Genomic DNA, 18,960 nt, shown 5'->3' with positions numbered 1-18,960 from the left:
AATATTGAAAAATAAATTTTCTTTAGCCTTTCCATTGTTTTCTCTCCTTCCTTTTTTAAAAAATTTGTTCATTGGAGGATAATTGCTTTACAATATTTTGTTTGTTTCTGCCATATATCAACATGAGTCAGCCATAGGTATATGTATGTCCCTTCCCTTACTTTTAACTATAATTATATTTCATCTGTTTTACAATGGCTAATATAAGTTATTTATTACATTGTTGATGGGATAATGAATATACTGCTGATATACAATCTACCATGTATCACGTATTGTGTTTTATATTATTTTTTCCTTTTTATAGATAGACAAGGCTTAAAAAGGTTAAATTAATCACTCAAAGAACATCTGTTTAGTCACAGGGCCAAATTTGAATTGAATCCTTTGACTCATCTCCGCACCCAGTTTACATATTGACATCTCTGAGTTATTATTAACTCAGTGACAGTATGCCATAAGCCGCATGTAAGTCACCTACCCCAAATTCCTTATCTGTGTTTTCTATCAGTTAAAAGGATCCACTAACATAATCTAGGAGCCTGAAATTCATCTTCAATTTGTCATTGTCCTATTCTACTAATATGCTGTCGGTCAATTATTAGTTATCCATTTTACCTCTAAAATAGCTCTTCTGTCTTTTCCTTTTGTTAGATGTCTTTTTACACCTGTACCTAGATCTCTCCATCTCAGAGAATAGCATGTTGAGGGGAAAGATGTGTATTTCCTCAGAATCAGTTATGGTCACTGGTGTGAATTACCTGTTCCTTATTCCTGAGGCTGAATGCTGCCTGTTGTCGTTGTTGTGTAGTCACTAAGTTGTGTCCACCTCTTTGCAACCCCATGGACTGCAACATACCAAGCTTCTCTGTCCTCTACTATCTCCTGGTGGTGATTTAGTCACTAAGTTGTGTCTGGCTCTTGCAACCCCATGGACTGTAGCCTATCAGGATCCTCTGTCCATGGGATTTCCCAGGCTCCCAGAGCTTGCTCAAATTCATGTCCATTGAGTCAGTGATGCTATCTAACCCCCTCATCATCAGCCACCTTCTTCCCCTTTTGCCTTCAGTCTTTCCCAGAATCAGGGTCTTTTCCAGTGAGTCAGCTCTTCACATCAGGTGGTCAAAGTTTTGGGGCCTCAGCTTCAACAACAGTCCTTCCAGTGAATAGTCAGGCTTGATTTCCTTTAGGATTGACTGGTTTGATTTCCTTGCTGTCCAAGAGACTCTCAAGAGTCTTCTCCAGCATCATGATTTGAAAGTATCCATTTTTCAGCATTCAGCTTTTTTCGTAGTCTAACTCTCACATGCTTCCTGAGTGAGTGAGTGGAAGTCGTTCAGTCGTGTCCAACTCTTTGCGACCCAATGGACTGTAGCCTGCCAGTTTCCTCTGTCCATGAGATTCTCCAGGCAAGAATACTGGAGTGGGTAGCTGTTTCCTTCTCCACACATGCTTCCTAGCCACCCATAAATCTATCTCTCCTAAACATTGTATTTCTCTTGAGAATGTTGTATCATTTCTATGTAGCCAAGATGACTCCTGAAAGGAAAGAAAGGTATCCTTCTTCCTGTCCACCATTAGGAACCTCAGATCTCTCAGCTTCCTGTCAAAACCCCTTTCTTCTTAGATTCTTCAACCACTCAAGTGTATTCATCCCAGTCTTACAGTATCTTTATACCTTGTAGGCAATCTTATATAGATTAATGGATTTGGTGCCCAAATTCAAATTTTTTCCTCCTTTAACAACCTTGTGCTTATCCTTAGCCACTTTTTTTTACCCATATCTACAGGGTACCCATATCTATCTGAGTTTGATGTTCTTCACCTTGACATATCCAGGAATTGTACTGTCTATTACATCTCAGCAATCAGCCCTGAATTTCCTGGAATCTCATCATCACCCAGAATAGTTCACATTTAAAATTATAAACAACTCTCTATGCTTTTAGCTCTCTCATTTAAACATTTCCTTTTGCCATTAGGAAAAACATCGCAAATTCCTTTGCCTGGCATACAGAGTTCTTAAATATTCTGGCAACCACCTATCTTTCTAATTGCATCCTTCATAACTTTCAGGTTAAGGCCAACTTGACTATGTTTCTTGTTCTAGCGACAATGCGCCACTCACCATTCCTCAGCTCCATGCTTATATGCCCTTGTCAGTGTACTTTTTTTCTTTTTTGGAATATTCTTTTCCAACTATTTACCTTGTTGTAGCCAGCTACTGGTTAAGACCCATTATGAGTTTTTTCCTGTCCTCCCCCCATTCCTTAAGACAATGTTAATCATTCTTTCTTGATGCTTAAGTTTTTGTAATTTTCAAAAAATAAGCTTATGTATCAAAATCAAAACAATCACCATAGAGTAATCAATCTCCTTACTCTAGTACTTCTGCTATATTTCTGCCTTTACAAGATAAAACATTATAACTTGAGAGAATGCCTCAATTCAAATAGTTATACTTGTGTGACACAGCACTGTATTAGAAGAAAATGTTTATGAAAACATCATAGTAATTGGGTCCTAGTGTCCTAGAGTTGCTGGGACTATTAATGAGATCAAGGGTTAACGGTGCTTGACACACAATAAAGTGAAGGTGTTAGTTGCTTAGTGGTATCTGACTCTTTGAGACCCCATGGTCTGTTCATGGAGTTCTCTAGACAAGAATACTGGGTGGATTGCCATTCCCTTCTCCAGAGAATATTCTCGACCCAGGAATCAAACCAGGGTCTCCTGCATTACAGACAATTTTTTTTTTAACCATCTGAGCTACCAGGGAACCCCAACCTAATTTTTTCTTTTATTTTAAGGATCAATTTTCCTCTTGAAATAAAATCACTTCCAAGAGAATCCATGCTCACTATAAAATTGTTTGGGATTACCTATGCAACCAATGCAGATTTATTGGCCTGGACCTGTTTTCCACTGTTTCCAAAACAGTAAGTATATCTTTTGTGATTAATAAAACTTCCATCTCAATAAAACCTCCTTGGAACTAGATAATGTTCAGTATATGGCATAATGAGAAAATCAAGAAGATGTTTCATTCTAAAACTGAGCTACCTCAATATAAATCACGACAGTTGAAAGCAGGACTGAAAAGCAAAATGAAGAAATGGCTTTAGAAACAAGCTTCATGCTCAGCTTGTCAACTGGATCATTTACCATGAAAAGGTATTGCCATGACCACTCTCAATTTCTTTTCCTTCTCTGACCAGCCAGTTTCTCTGGAATTACTAATGCAAAATGATTTAGATCAGTACTGTCATTTAGCAACCATGTAAGTCTTGAAATTCTGGCTGAAGTAAAATTATTCAATGTAATTGGCTTACTGACCTTTTATTGCCAAGAAAAAAGAATATATGTCAACTTTAAGACAATATTTTTCAGAAAAGTAAGCCAAATAGGAGTTCTGTCAGGACTGGTTGCCACTGAAAAAGTAGCTGTAAATTTAACCATAAGGATTTGGAATTATTAATACTTAGAATATTTGAGAAAGTCAGTAATGTGATTCTCTGTGTTATTAAAGAAAAATATTTTAAAACATCTTAGTTATTTTCCTTTGACAAAACTTGCTTTAGAATCAAACTGTTAAAAAAAAGGACTTTTGAAGAATTAGAACTTGTGTTGTTATTGTAATATTTTATAAAGAGTGCTTCTGCCTCCGCTCTTTTAGAAAGACTTGGTAACATGAAAATGTTAACAAAATTCCTCATCAGGTTTTAGTTCCCACTTTTGTCAGTATAAATAAAATATCATCAAAGTAACTGTGATACATATTTTGGTTTTGTTTGCTTGTTTCTTTTGCTTTTAGCCTTACCTTATGGCATGTGGGATCTTAGTTCCCCAACTAGGGATCGAACTCATGCCCCTTGCAGTAGAAGCACAAGTCTTAAACACTAGGTTACAGGAAAGCCCTCTGGAATACATTTTATAAATCATTTCTATTGGATTAATTATGACATGGTGTGCATGTTTGTATGTGTATATGTGTTGCTCTTTTATTTGTTTTCATGTTATAGCTAGTTTCCACATGTGTGAGCAGAGGGAATGTATTTTCTTGGTAATTTCTGTCATCTAACCTGGTACCTCTTGTAAATAGGCAATCAGTACAGGTTTATTAAACTGAATTAGAAGAAAATCAATCTCTATAGGAAATTTAGAATGAAATAAGATCTCAAAAGTCTGTAAGAAACAGTTCAACCCTAATGGGAATACCAACTGCTGTTAGCAGATATTTCAAAAATCTGATTTATGGGCTAAGAACTTTCATTACTTTCTCACTGGGAGCAGCTGCACAGGTGCCTTTCTTTCTCCTGAGTGAGTTTCTTTAAAGTTTCATCTGCAGTAAGATCTAAAATGTTGTAGAATACATTTGTAACTATTCACTGAAAAAAAAAATCCATTTTATTACTTCTAACACTATTTTGTACATAATAGGTAATCAAAAACTTGTTAAATATATTAAAGGTCTGGAATATTTTTTGTCTTTCAAACTGATCTTCAAGGCTTTTTTCTACATGCTTATTGTGATAGCAAAATACTGCCTCCATGTTGTTTTGTCATCTGTCACTTAACCTTTGGTAGACATTTAAGATGCAAGTGATTAGAGACAATGGGTATCTTTAAGGAATGCCATCTGGGACTGATACTAAGTGCTTTTCCTAAGGGTAAATGGCAAAATTGTGGATGCTGAGACATCACAGAAACACAACTTACTTCAAAGAGGATTTCAATAAGCATTTGTGAAAGTGTTTCCTAAAGATCATTTCTTATGAAAATCAGAAAATCTGCTCTCTCCTGGGCTAAACAACGTAAAGAAATTTAGATCTTTTTAAGACATCAGAAATCCATCACGTGGCCAGTTGGGGAGATGTAATAACTCCCACTGTGTTCATTGCTTTGAGTTACAGAGATTCTAACCCAATTTATGTAATGCAGGTATTTCAAGATCACATCAAATAAGTCACTTAATTTCATTTCCTTTATGGGCATGACCCATGCCCATAAACATTTGGTATCAGTTTTGTCATTTATTTCAGTTCAAATTGCTCATATCTAGTCATATGGAGCTGTAACGAGCATTTCTGTCTTTATTTTTCCAAGATACACACGACCTGAAAATATGCAGACTTAAAGTCTTTCTATCTCTTTGTGGGTTTCAGAGGTGGGTTTCAGAAGAACCAGCCGAGTTTAAACTCATATGTATTGGTTATGGCTGTATCAACAGTGTGTACAAATAAAAATAAAGTTCAACATTTTCAAGCACACAAACTCACTTTCAATCCTATTAAAAGGATATGTTTCAAGAACAAAGGTAAAATGTTGCCCACAGAAGTTTTATAATCCTCTCCTTTGCAGACAGGGCTCTACCACATCTGTATTCACAATGCCTCCACTGCAGTAAGACAGGGTTATTCTCACCTCAGTCATTTCTTTCTTTCTTTCTTTCTTTCTTTCTTTCTTTCTTTCTTTCACCTCAGTCATTTCTATGAGCTACCTTCCCTACTTAAATTCAAAACAAATAGTGTGGTCCTTACTTAGCATTTCTAAATTGCAGTAAACTCCTTCAATGCAGAGATGCTCAACCCTAATTGAACAATAGAATCTCCTGGGGAGATTTAAAACTAAACCCAAAACCCAAGTGCTCCCAAATATTCTAATTTAATTGATCTGTGGAGAAGCCCAGGCATCAGTATTTCCAGAGTTCCTGAGATGAGTTAAAATCCAGGAAACTGAGAATCTCTTTTGTAGAATTTAAAAAGAATCCTAAGTAAATCATAATACAATTTTATTCCTGAGACTGTTGTCTGAGTAGCCAACCCTGACCCCACTATGTATTGTCATTTCAGATATACCCTTAAAATCAAATAATAAAAACAAGTTGTAGATAAAAATGCCTTATCATTCTTCCATCCTGTAGGAGAAAGACTCTCAGAGCTCAATTCAAATATCTTATTTATATATGAAGATCTCTATGATGAAGAAAGGTTAAGGGACTGGCTAGAGGTCACTGGGCTACCTGGGAATAGAACAAGAACCAGAATGGAGAATTGGCTTCTCTGCACACATCTTCCTACTTCAAGTCGCCTCCCTTCCTGCCCTTAGATGTTACGTCCTGCTTCTGAGCTGTGGAAACCTCACCAGCACAGGAGGGGATCTTGTCTCTCTTCCTGGCCATGAAACCTGTTAGATCTATGAGAGTCAGAGTCTCAAAGAGTTTTATAAGATCAAATCTTCTGAAAGTACTGGTTCCAGAATGCCAAACCATGGATCCATAGAATCCTATACCTAAAAATGGGAGTAATTAATTTATTCTAACCATTTTTTAAAAATTCTCTGAGGAAACAGGGGGCCAGAGAGGGTCAACTAGCCTATCTGTTCTCCTGGTGCTAGAGATTTTCATTTGGTTTTTCCAGGCATAGGAATTTGTATAATATTGAAATTTAAAGCACACTTAAGGATAGAAACAGTATGAACCTAACCGGAAAAGGAGCAAAAATGGTATGGACCTAACAGAAACAGAAGATACTGAAAAGAGGTGGCAACAATAACAGAAGAACTGTATAAAAAAGATCTTCATGACCCAGATAACCACAATGGTGTGATCACTCACCTAGAGCCAGACATCCTGGAATGCCAATAAAGTGGGCCTTAGGAAGCATCACTATGAACAAAGCTAGTGGAGGGGATAGAATTCCAGTTGAGCTATTTCAAATCCTAAAAGATGATGCTGTGAAAGTGCTGCACTCAATTTGCAGGTTAATTTGGAAAACTCAGCAGTGGTCACAGGACTGGAAAAGGTCAGTTTTCATTCTAATACCAAAGAAAGGCAATGCCAAAGAATTCTCAATTTCACAGTTGCACTCATCTCAGACACTAGCAGAGTAATGCTTAAAATTCTCCAAGCCAGGCTTCAACAGTACGTGAACCGAGAACTTTCAGATATTCAAGCTGGATTTAGAAAAGGCCGAGGAACCAGAGATCAAATTGCCAACATCCGCTGGATCATCGAAAAAGCAAGAGAGTTCCAGAAAAACATCTATTTCTGCTTTATTGACTATGCCAAAGCCTTTGACTGTGTAGATCACAAAAAATGTGGAAGATTCAAGAGATGGGAATACCAGACCATCTTACCTGCCTCCTGAGATATCTGTATGCAGGTCAATAAGCAACAGTTAGAACTGGACATGGAACAAAGACTGGATCCAAATAGGGAAAGGAGTACATCAAGGGTATATATTGTCACCCTGCTTATTTAACATATATTCAGAGTAAATCATGAGAAAAGCTGAGTTGGATGAAGCCCAAGCTGAAATCAAGATTTCCAGGAGAAATATCAATAACCTCAGATATGCAGATGACACCACCCTTATGGCAACAGCCATAATGCAAAAAGCCATCCATATGGCAAAGAGCCTCTTGATGAAGGTGAAAGAGGAAAGTGAAAAATTGACTTAAAACTCAACATTCAGAAAGCTAAGATCATGGCATCTGGTCCCATCACTTCATGGCAAGTAGATGGGGAAACAATGGAAATAGTGAGACTTTAATTATTGGGGCTCCAAAATCACTGCAGATGGTGACTGCAGCCATGAAATTAAAAGAGGTTTATTCCTTGGAAGGAAAGATATGACAAACCTAGGAAGCATATTAAAAAGCAGAGATATTACTTTGCCAACAAAGGTCCATCTAGTCAAAGCTATGGTTTTTCCAGTGGTCATGTATGGATGTGAGAGTTGGACTGTGAAGAAAGCTGAGCACCGAAGAATAGATGCTTTTGAACTGTGATGTTTGAGAAGACTCTTGAGAATCCCTTGGACTGCAAGAAGATCCAACCAGTCCATCCTAAAGGAATTCAGTTCTGAATATTCATTGGAAGGACTGATGCTGAAGCTGAAATGGCAATACTTTGGCCACCTGATGCGAAGAACTAGCTAATTGGAAAAGACGGTGATGCCAGGAATGATTTAAGGCAGGAGGAGAAGGGGACAACAAAGGATGAGATGGTTGAATGGCAGCACCGACTCTATGGACATGAGTTTTAGTAAGCTCCAGGAGTTGGTGATGGATATGGAAGCCTGGCATGCTGCAGTGCATGGGGTCAGAGTCAGAAACAGCTGAGTGACTGAACTGAACTGAACTAAGGATAGAAATGTTATTTATCAGCATAGTCCTTTGCTAATGACATCTTATTCAAAATCTCCACATATAAGATCAATGAACAGTGCATATACATGTTGGTGAGGTAGGCAGGGTAGCATTTGAAATTCTAGATTCCTGTCTATTTGCCATGGCTTCCCTGGTGGCTCAGTGGTAAAGAATCCACCTGCCAATGCAGGAGACATGGATTTGATCCCTGGTTCAGGAAGATCCTCTGGAGGAGGAAATGGCAACCCACTTCAGTATTCTTGCCTGGGAAAGCCTATGGATAGAGGAACCTGGCAGGCCACAGTGCATGGGGTAACAAAGAGCCGGACATGATTTAACAACTAAACAACAATTTGCCATCTCCTCAGCACCTTTCTGCTTCCCTGGTGGCTCAGATGGTAAAGAATCCCCCTGCAATGCAGGAGGCCTGAGTTCAATCCCTGGGTTGGGAAGATCCCCTAGAGGAGGGCATGGCAACTCACTCTAGTATTCTTGTTTGGAGAATCCCCATGGACAGAGGAGCCTGGTGGGTTACAGTCCATGGGGTAGTAGAGTCACTCAGACAGGACTGAGTGCCTAAGAACAGCACAGCACATCACCTTTCTAAAGTCTACTCCCCTAAACACAAGGCCACATGAAGACAAATATAAAACTACTGATTCTGTGTCAGAAGCTCAAAGAAATTAAGCAAATTAAGGCTTGCTAATGAAGACAGGATACAGATGTCCTGGTATAAATCTGGTGCTTGTTCCACAATTATGAAACTGTTTCTGGTATGCTTTGCTTTCATCATGTTTTTGTTTTGTTTGCTTAATTTTAACTGACTTCATAAACATTTGCATGGCATTGCAATGTAAAACCTACTGGTGAATCCCACCAACTTGGAAGTTAAAAATTTCCATTTTCATCCTTTTTTCTGAGACCACCAACACTAAGATGCATTCTTTAAACCCCTTGATTCCACTGATCATCTTGCTCATCCTCATATTTTCTATTCACAGACATCTATGGAAAGGTAGTCCTTCAGTAATGCTTACAATATTGAAGAAGGCCCCTTGTCAGAATATAAATTAGGTAATTTCCTGCACACAGAGAACCAAAAGAATGGTGTCAAACATCCTCTCCCCCAGAATTGTCTTAAAGTATATATTATATTAACCTTAACTGGACAACTAGAAGTTCATTCTCTCTATGCCCTATCCCCTGATACATCCTTTCATACATATACTTGAATCCAGAGTTCTGAGTTCGCTGTGCCCCATGCAACTCAGGGTTAAGGCCAGGGTGACTGTTGATCCAGACTCCATCTGAGGAGGCAAACGACAGATAACTCACAGTTGTTCTTGAGTCTCTTCATTATTTGTAGGAATCAGCTTAGATCACTCAGATTTTCAGAGTGAAATATGGCCAAGATGAATAAATATAGTAGGGCCGTAAATATAGCTCACTACACAACTTAGATGTGAAGAAAAAGTGCAATTAATATATCACACTTTTCCTCATGAGCTCCCACCCTGTAACTAAGGAAGAGGACAAATTTTCCATTGATTACTTAAAAATTAGCCAATTTGATCATCTAAATAGGTCCTTTTAGAATTATGCAGCCTCCTTTGATAAAATGCCCAATCACTCAGCTTCCTGACACCCTAAGTCTTTAAGAGGACCGTTGTTGTTTAGTCGCTGAGTTCTGTCTAAGTCTTTTGCTATCCCAAGGACTATAGTCTGCCAGGCTCCTCTGTCTGTGGGATTCTCCAGGCAAGAATACTGAAGTGGATTGCCATTTCTTTCTCCAGGGGATCTTCCTGACCCAGGGATAGAACCCTCATCTCATGCATTGAAAGGTGGATTTTTTACCACTGCATCATTTGGGAAATCTGGATACAAAGGATCAGAAAAGAAACAGATTATTTGGCCTAGTGACATACAATATCCAAATCAAAGGCATTTTTAAGCTGGTGGTTGTTCGTTCCATCTATTGTAGCCTGTGATTGGTACTCTCCCAAATTGGCTAGGGCTAACTGACATTGCCAGGGTGTCCTGGGGTCTTGCAGGCACCACAGACCCACACAAGACTCCAAGCTGACAGCTCAGATGGTCTAACCAGATGCCCTTATTGTAGAAGCCCTTTGTCCCCACCACCTGACTCCCTGTATGGAAACATTCTCACACAGACATCTTCAGCTCTGTCTAGATTCTGGCTTTTCTGTAAAGAAACCAAAAACCCAATAAAGCTGAACATGAGTTCCTTTGGTCTGTATATCATGTGGCCCCATGTTAAAGGTCACTCTTCAAGTCTGTACAGGATCAGCTCAAGAAATTATTTTCTTCTCAGATCTGAAGCACAGAGCATGAAATGGAGCCCCCTCTGCCTTCAGCATTAGGCTGTGCTCACTTACTTAACACTCCTCCCCATCTGCCTTCCTATGGGCAGAAAAGGGGAACTTGGGATACCATGATCGCACTGTCCCCTCTTTCTCTGTCTTTTGCTTCCCACCAACTCAAATTGCCAGGAAGTGGTAGCTATTTCTTTTGCCACATTCTCCTTCCAGTATGCCACACCCACCTTCCTACACTCCTGTTTACTCTACCATGGATAGGTGTATTTCCTGTAAACACTGTAGAGGACATTAACATCTGAGCCCTCCACGCTCAATTATAGGACTCTTCTTTTGCATTCTGGCTGAAACTAATCCAAAACTTTTCCCAAGAAGATGGATGCTTCAGACCATTTGGGGCAAGATTATATACTCTGAAAGGTAAAAGAGAAAATCACAGTAATAATTTTCTAATCTTTATCTCCACTGAGTTAACTTTTAGCTTGCTAATATACTGTGAGCTTCCCTGATCACTCAGACAGTAAAGAATCTGCTGCAATTCTGAAGACCCAGGTTCCATCTTTGGGTCAGGAAGCTCCCCTGGAGAAACGAATGGCTATCCATGCCTGGAGAATTCCATAGACAGAGGAGCCTGGCGGGCTACAATCCATGGGGTCACATAGAGTCAGATGCGACTGAGCAGCTAACACTTTGACACTACTTTTGCTAATGCTGGTATTGGCTAATACTGGTCCCTGGTATTGTTATACCAAAAAACAAACAAACAAAAAACAAAACTCAATTTCTCCAGATGAGGTGAGGATAGAAGAAAGGGATAAAAAGGACTCAAAATTCATCCTGCTAAAACAATATTCTTGGGTTATATAAAAATATCTGCACAGTAATCCTTAAAATTATACTTCCTTGTATAGTTTCTAATAGTATCTCTTAATATGAAAGCTAAAGAAGCCAAGCCTCAAGAAGCTAAGGGTTTAGAAAACTTTATTTGGATTTTTTTCCTCTTACTTTGCATATTTGTCCATTAAATGGCAAGGTAGAATTCTATGTTATTTTCCAAAGACTTGCTTAATGAATTAAAATTCTATATAAACTTTAATCTTGTTGACTTTAAGTTCTACAGTTTTAATTTGGTATGTTAATCAAAGACTGTTCTCAGATCAGTAGAACATTTTAACCAATAATCTTACTCATATATACAAGCCAGGTGTAGCTTGTTTTTTAATTCCTATAAGCCTCTGTGAATTTGGATGTTATTGAAGCTGTTAAAACTATCCATGAATTCTTCCTGTCTAAAGTCTTTCCTGTATTCACTCTCATTTACTATGGCAATTTACAACATAGGTTTAAATATTCAGAATATGAATAATCTTTCTATTTATGCATAAAGAACCACTTCTTCCATGAAGTCCCACAACTACTTTGATGTGCAAATCATATGCTAATTTAAATCCTTTCTTTTTGTAAATTTAGAGTTTATATCTTTAAAGATGCCCAGGGAATTTAGTCACCCTATGAAGCAAAAAAAAAAAAAAAAATTAATTCTTAAGAGTTATTAACATCTTTATTAATTTAAGGCAGTCATAACTCCAAGAATATAAACTTGAGATTCTTAGTCCCATCTTGTAATCAGCGTCGTTGGAAATTAAGAGTAAGTGCTACCTGTTAGAAACCATTGTGGAAACAGTTTTCTCTTGTGGAAAATAAATGTAGTGATCTACAGACATCACCGTGCATGTGGTATTGTTAGAAACGAACCATTCATCAGTATCTAGACTTGTGGAATATCTTATTTCTCTTTTAACTACTGAGTGAAGCTACTTAAATAGCTAACTGTGCTTATTTTTTTTTAATTTATAAATAGTAGTACCTTCCCTCTTGAAATGACTTTTGTCTGTCCATATGTGTTGTCTTTTGCAGCAGATTCATTCTCGGGTCTGTGCTGTTCAGCATGACATTACAAAGTGAGCCTCCCATGGAAATGATCGCTCCAGGAGTGTGGGATGTAAGTCAGCCATCCCCAGTGACCCTGCAGGTAAGGCCAGGCTATGAGATTAAAGTACACACAGCACGCATTACTTGATAAATGTCTTGTTGTCAATTACAGAAACAATTTTCTTCCAGGATCACACATTTTAATAGTCTTCTCTTTCTCCGGCCTGCTGGGATCTGTAAAACTTCTATTGCTTTTATTTTGCATTCAGTGTTCTCAAAGCACTTTTCTCCCAGTTTATATAATAGCAATTTCAAGCCATTCTCCATCCAACACAATCAGGAAAGAAAGGAATGGACTGTTGCCAGGAGTCTACTCATTATACATATTCACTTTTCTTTCCATTGTCTAAAAACAGTCATTAGTATATATTATTAACTTGGTACCTTATTCACACCTACCTCTTCATTATGTCATATTGCCTTAAAATCTCTTTTGTTACGTGTTTCCTAAATGACTAGCCATTAAGCTGAATAGTAGGGGGAGAAACAGCAAACCAAATCCTTCCTTTTTCCTTAAAGGCTCTCTCCTTTCTGTGATTTGTAATCATGAATGAAAGGTGATTAATGATTTTGGGCTTTCATCCTTTCTGCTCAGAGGATTTTTTTTTTTTTCATTTCCCTCCCTTTTTTTCATGCTGGTAAATGATCAGGTTCATCAGATACCTGAAGCCTAACCGCTCCCATACATGCAAATGCGGGGAATACAGACTCCATCTACGTGGGAAAAACTGAGCTGTGCGCCACAGCACAGGATTTTTCAACCTCTCACTATTGACATGTTGGATGGGATGAGTCTTTGTTGTGGGGGGTGCCCTGTGCACTGTAGGATATTTAACAGTGTTTGGGGTTTTACCCACTAAGTACCAGTAGTACCTTCCCAGTTTTGATAACCAAAAATGTTTCCACATACTGTCAAATGGTCTCTAGGGATAAAATTGCCCTCAAGTGAGAATCACTATGCTGGAGGAAATTAGTAGAGTCTATAGGTTTGTAGAATTTCCAGGTCTGCGGTAAAGGAAGTGAGGGACAAAGTTTAGCAACATGGAAAGTAAGCTGTTAAAAATGGAAAAGAAAAGCAGCACTAATAAGAAAACGTGGCTTTCACTTTGCAAGATGGAAGAACTTCCCCCTCCAGACCGTAGCTGAAGATCCACTTCTAATCCGTGGATGGGGTGATTAAAAAAACAGTGTTACAAAAGAGAGACACACAGAGAAGGAGCTTCTGATTGCCAATGCAGGGGTTTGTGGGTGGGGAATATAGGATGGGATAGTTAGGAAGTTTGGGATGGATACATACACACTTCTATACTTAAAATGGATAACCAACAAGGACCTACTGTATAGTGCAGGGAACTCTGCTCAATGTTATGTGGCAGCCTGGATGGGAGGGGAGTTTGGGGGAAAATGAATACATGTATATGTATGGCTGAGTGCCTTTGCTGTCCACCTGAAGTTATCACACCATTGTTAATTGGCTATATACCTCAATACAAAATACAAAATAAAAGCCAGGTGTTGTCAAAAAATAAAGCACACACACGCCAAAGAAGTGGTTGATTAGGTTGGATCTTGGCATAGCATCCTAGACACTCAACAGATGATGACTTGGTGATTAGCAGATGTTTCCTTGTAACAGGACAACTACCTTTCTTTAAGAGGATGAATGCAGACTTTTCCTTGCCAGATCCAAACCACCTGAGCTTAACAAAAATCTTCCAAGTCTGCCCATTGCCAGAGCTTTATGGATATAAATTAATGATTATCAGGGTCTTTAGTGGCTGAGGTAGGGTGGGAGATTTGAAAGAGACTATCCGATGAGACCTTCCTTGATTCCTCTCAGGTGAGGGGATCAGCTGCTTTAGGAGCACAGATCCTGGAAGTGGAAGCTGAAGAAAAGTATCAAGGATTCAGCAGCATAGATTTCCATGTAGAGACCTACAGCCAGGATGGAATTACCACATGCTCATGTTCAGTCACTAAGTCAACTCTTTGCAACTGCATGAACTGTAGCCTGCTAGGCTCCTCTGTCCATGGGATTTCCCAGGCAAGAATATTGGAGTGGATTAATGTTTCCTTCTCCAGGGGTTCTTCCTGACCCAGGGATCAAACTTGTGTCTCCTGCATTGGCAGGTGGATTTTTTTTTTCTTTTTTTTACCTCTTAGCCCTCTGGGAAGCCCCTATGACAGAATTTATCTTACAAGAAAAGGAGAGAAGATATGGAAATCATCCAACAGGATGAAAAAATGTTCAATTATCTTCTCTTGCAAAATAATTTCACATGGTATAGACATAGATGGAAACGTGTCAGAATTTTTTCAATTGATGATGAAATATACAAAATAAAGTAAGAGGTATTGAGGTAATAAAGTTGAAAGCCTTAATAACTAGTCGCATTCTAATTACACACAGCTAAATTTAGAGCAGAATTTTCAACCTATTAAGGATTATGAGATGGTGAGGAAATTAGAAGCAAGTTCTGCAACCAGTGTTTGTGTTAAGGAGTCAGTGTGAGTCACAGGGAAAGACATCAGGCTCAGAGTCAGGAGATTCGGAGTCTAGTCTTAGCTCTTTAACAGTAAACGTTATGACTGAACAAGTCACTTTCCACCTCCATACAGTGAGAGGACTGTACTATGCCTGTTCAATTTCTTTCTGGTCTGTGCTTTGCTGATTGTCTATGTTATTAAAAGATGACAATTATGGTATGATGCAGGTTATAATATGTTATAGAACCTAATTCCTTCCAGTCAGCCTTCTTTTTTTCACTCTTTTACACCACAGGGAAAGAAAGTGTGAGTCACTCAGTCATGTCTGACTCTGCGGTCCCATGGACTGCAGCACGCCAGGCTTCCCTGTCCTTCTCTGTTTCCCAAAGTTTGTTCAGATTCATGTCCATTGAGTCAGTGATGCCATCTAACCATCTCACCCTCTGCCACACCCTTGCCCTCCTGCCTTCAATCTTTCCCAGCATCAGAGTCTTTTCCAGTGAGTCAGATCTTCATATCAGATGGCCAAAGTATTGGCGTTTCAGCTTCAACATCAGTGCTTCCAAAGAATATTCAGGACTGATTTCCTTTAGGATGGACTGGTTGGATCTCCTTGCAGTCCAAGGGACTCTCAAGAGTCTTCTCCAGCACCACAGTTCAAAAGCATCAGTTCTTTGGCACTCAGCCTTCTTTATAGTCCAACTCTCATATCCGTATATGACTACTGGAAAAATGATAGCTTTCACTAGATAGACCTTTGTCAGCAAAGTGATGTCTCTGCTTTTTAATACACTGTCTAGGTTGGTCATAGCTTTCCTTCCAAGGAGCAAGTGTCTTTTAATTTCATGGCTGCAGCCACTGTCCACAGTGATTTTGGAGCCCAAGAAAATAAAATCTGTCACTGCTTCCACTTTTTCCCTTTCTATTTTCCATGAGGTGATAGGACCAGGTGCCATTAGTTTTTTTTTTTTTTTTTTTTAATGTTGAGTTGCAAGGCAGCTTTTTTACTCTCCTCTTTCACCCTCATCAAGAGATATTCTGTAGACAGCTTCCAAAACAATACATTCCAAATTGAGCTCACCGTCCTCTGAGAATTGCTTTCACTCCCTGAATTATTTATGACTGTGCATGCACTCACATACAGCTCGTCGTTGCACTTGTCTCGTCTCTCTCTCAATACTCATATTCTGTCCACCATAGATCCTGTCAACTCTTCTCTCATATGTTCCTCAGTCTGTCCTCACAAGTCCCCACTGTGTCTTCCCTGGTTGTTATTCTCTAATCCAAAATCCACAAGCATGATCCTTCTAAAACATAAATCTGAACCCGCCACTCTCCTTATACTCTTCAGTAACTCAGCACTGCCTAGAGAATTACAGGCAAGTTCTAAAGCAAAGCCTCCTCCCATTGTTTCCCTTGCCACTCCCTGACGTCAAGCTCCAGCAGCTTCAAAATTTGTAGTCTCTGACGTGGACTGTGCTGTTTTTACCTTTTGTGCATTTATGAATTCTGTTCACTGCCTGCAATGTGTCTACCATCTTCCCTTAACTGTCTGTTACCCACCCTTGGGCTTAGTTTCTGTCCTTGTTATTCACCTTTTAGGATCCATGGAACCCTCTTCCATGAATTTCTTACCCCCTTCCCTCTTTTCACTCTAAGAAGCATTGGAGTGTCCTACTTCTGTGTTCTCATAATAACCAAGAAGATTTTTGTCAACACATTTACAACACTGTATTTCTTTCTTGAGAACTTCTTTAAACCATAGTTCTTACCTACTCATTCATACAAGGTATTTTACTTTACCTAACATTTCATTACCTGTTTATCCTTCATTATCAGTGATGTTAGGGTGAGGCAACAGCAATATTATTGGTACATGATCCTTAGAACACAGTACATTTTTGTCCAAGTGTAGCATAGGTTCCTTTTTCTTCACCCCCTCTTTTACAACTCCTTCCACAGACTCACAGCAATTGCCATCTAGTTGGTAGACCTCATTCTTTCCCTTGAACTGCACAGAACTTATGGTCTAATATGCATATGCCTTATAGCCAAACTACACCTACAGCCCTGGTTCATTTCTTTGAACAAGGTGGTAGAATCATGGGGGCCTGAGCCAGGCCATGAACGTCTTATTGGCATAGTTATATGAACATGAACACTAGGCACATTCACAGCAGCTCCTTCAAGGAATTCCAAAACATGAAGCCGTAGTAGGAACCATGGTGGCCAAGTGTAAATGGAGAAGGAAGAAGAGAGTAAAAGCAGAGCAGATAAACGGAACACAAGATGTCGATATTCAGTGTATAAGGACGTGTGCGTTACAAGTGTGGATGATTGGATCTGAATATTTACCTGTATCCTGGAAGAAAGAGCCTCATAATTTCTTTCTTTCTTTCTTTTTTTTTTTTTTGCTTAAAGTCAGTAGTCTATCCTTAACTCTCTGAGGCAAGAATGGAACAGTAGGTGTCATGGCACATTAAGTGAACACATTGGTAGAGAGCTCCTGTGAAATGAAGTGAAGTGGCTTAGTCGTGTCCGACTCTTTGCAACCCCATGGACTGTAGCCCACTAGGCTCCTTGGTCCACGGGATTTTTCAGGCATGAATACTGGAGTGGGGTGCCATTTCCTTCTCCAGGGGATCTTCCCGACCCAGGGATCAAACCCAGGTCTCCCACATTGCAGGCAGACGCTTTACCGGAAAGCCCTTTAAAAAGAAGCAATCAATCCACGTGTGCCCCTTTGCCTCCGTGAGGGGGTGGAGCTGAGATGAGCTCAGGGGGCGTGGCCCTGGCTAAGGGGCCCAAAAGTGATTTGGGCCCCAGGTGGGCGGGCTCTGGGAAGCCACCGGAACCAGCCGCAGGGCGGGGTCATCAGAGGAGGGGCGGCCCGGCCCAGGGTGAGAGCTCCTGTAGCACTCTATAAGAAAAGAAAAAAATAAATAAATAAATAAGACTAAGGCCAAGTTTAGTGCGTAATGACCACAGAAGAGGAGTCACATGTTTGCCATTATTAACTTGAAGCATAGCTTGGGGGGCTTTGTATATATTCAACCCTATTTTAATTGTTAATGTTTGCCTTTGTCCTCTTCCATAATGCATAGAACTCAAAAGTGTTCCAGGGAAAATGTTGTACATTAACACATATTTGGGAAAGTATCTTTTATGAAAAATTAAAACAAGAGGCAACTGGGGAAAGTCCTAATAGTTTCTATCAGAAACTAAAGAATCGATAACTGTTTAACTTCATAAAATATGAAGATATGCAGTTTGTATAGGACCTCATTCATGTATCAGAAATGAAAAAAATTTCATAATTGAAATATATCAAGGAATTTATTATAGATTTTGTATAAGAATACTTCTGTATTCTCATCCACTAGCTTTAGTTTCCTCATCTACCCTGCCCTTTACTTAGGACCAACATAAAATTGAATAAGCTCATTAATATTTTAGTATTTTTGTTTTCTATGTTTAAAATATATGGATATATTAAGAGTAAAGGGTAACCTACTAATACCGGAGGCACTTCTTTCCAAGGCAAAATTAATCTTTCTGCCAACAGGCAAAATTTACTATAATATTGCTTTGGTGTGTTGGAATAATGAATGATATATTATAACAAAAATTATACCAAAAACAAATATTGCAACAAATTTTAAAGATTAAAGAATAAAATTCTTAAGACTTTTCAAATAAGAACCCAAGTAGATTAAACTGTATTTCAAACTGTAACTCACAGTCTACCTTATAATTTTACTCCATTTTTTTCTGAGATCACAATCTAACATAGATCAGCAGAGAAAAATAAATTCTTTAGATTTTCTGATATGAAAATGAAAAAAAAAGTGATACTCTTAAGTACTATGAAAAGTGAAAGTCACTCAGTCATGTCCAACTCTATGACCCCATGGACCGTATTCTGCCAAGCTTCTCTATCCATGGAATTTTCCAGGCAAAGGGGTCTTCTGACCCAGGGATCGAACTTGGGTCT

At 38.9% G+C, this 18,960-nt stretch overlaps 1 protein-coding gene across 1 annotated transcript in view; it reads left to right on the top strand.

Moving 5' to 3' along the window:
* The window catches only part of PIK3C2G (phosphatidylinositol-4-phosphate 3-kinase catalytic subunit type 2 gamma), a 487,933-nt gene that overhangs the window by 145,884 nt on the left and 323,089 nt on the right, over positions 1-18,960 (top strand). Inside the window, exons 13-14 of the mRNA XM_068970622.1 lie at positions 2,811-2,939; positions 12,405-12,519. Of these exons, the coding sequence (XP_068826723.1) occupies positions 2,811-2,939; positions 12,405-12,519 (244 nt within the window). The remainder of the gene's footprint in view (positions 1-2,810; positions 2,940-12,404; positions 12,520-18,960) is intronic.

This window comes from Capricornis sumatraensis, chromosome 4, assembly GCF_032405125.1.
Source record: "Capricornis sumatraensis isolate serow.1 chromosome 4, serow.2, whole genome shotgun sequence".
Taxonomy (NCBI): domain Eukaryota; kingdom Metazoa; phylum Chordata; class Mammalia; order Artiodactyla; family Bovidae; genus Capricornis; species Capricornis sumatraensis.
This window is presented reverse-complemented; position numbering and strand designations above follow the sequence as displayed.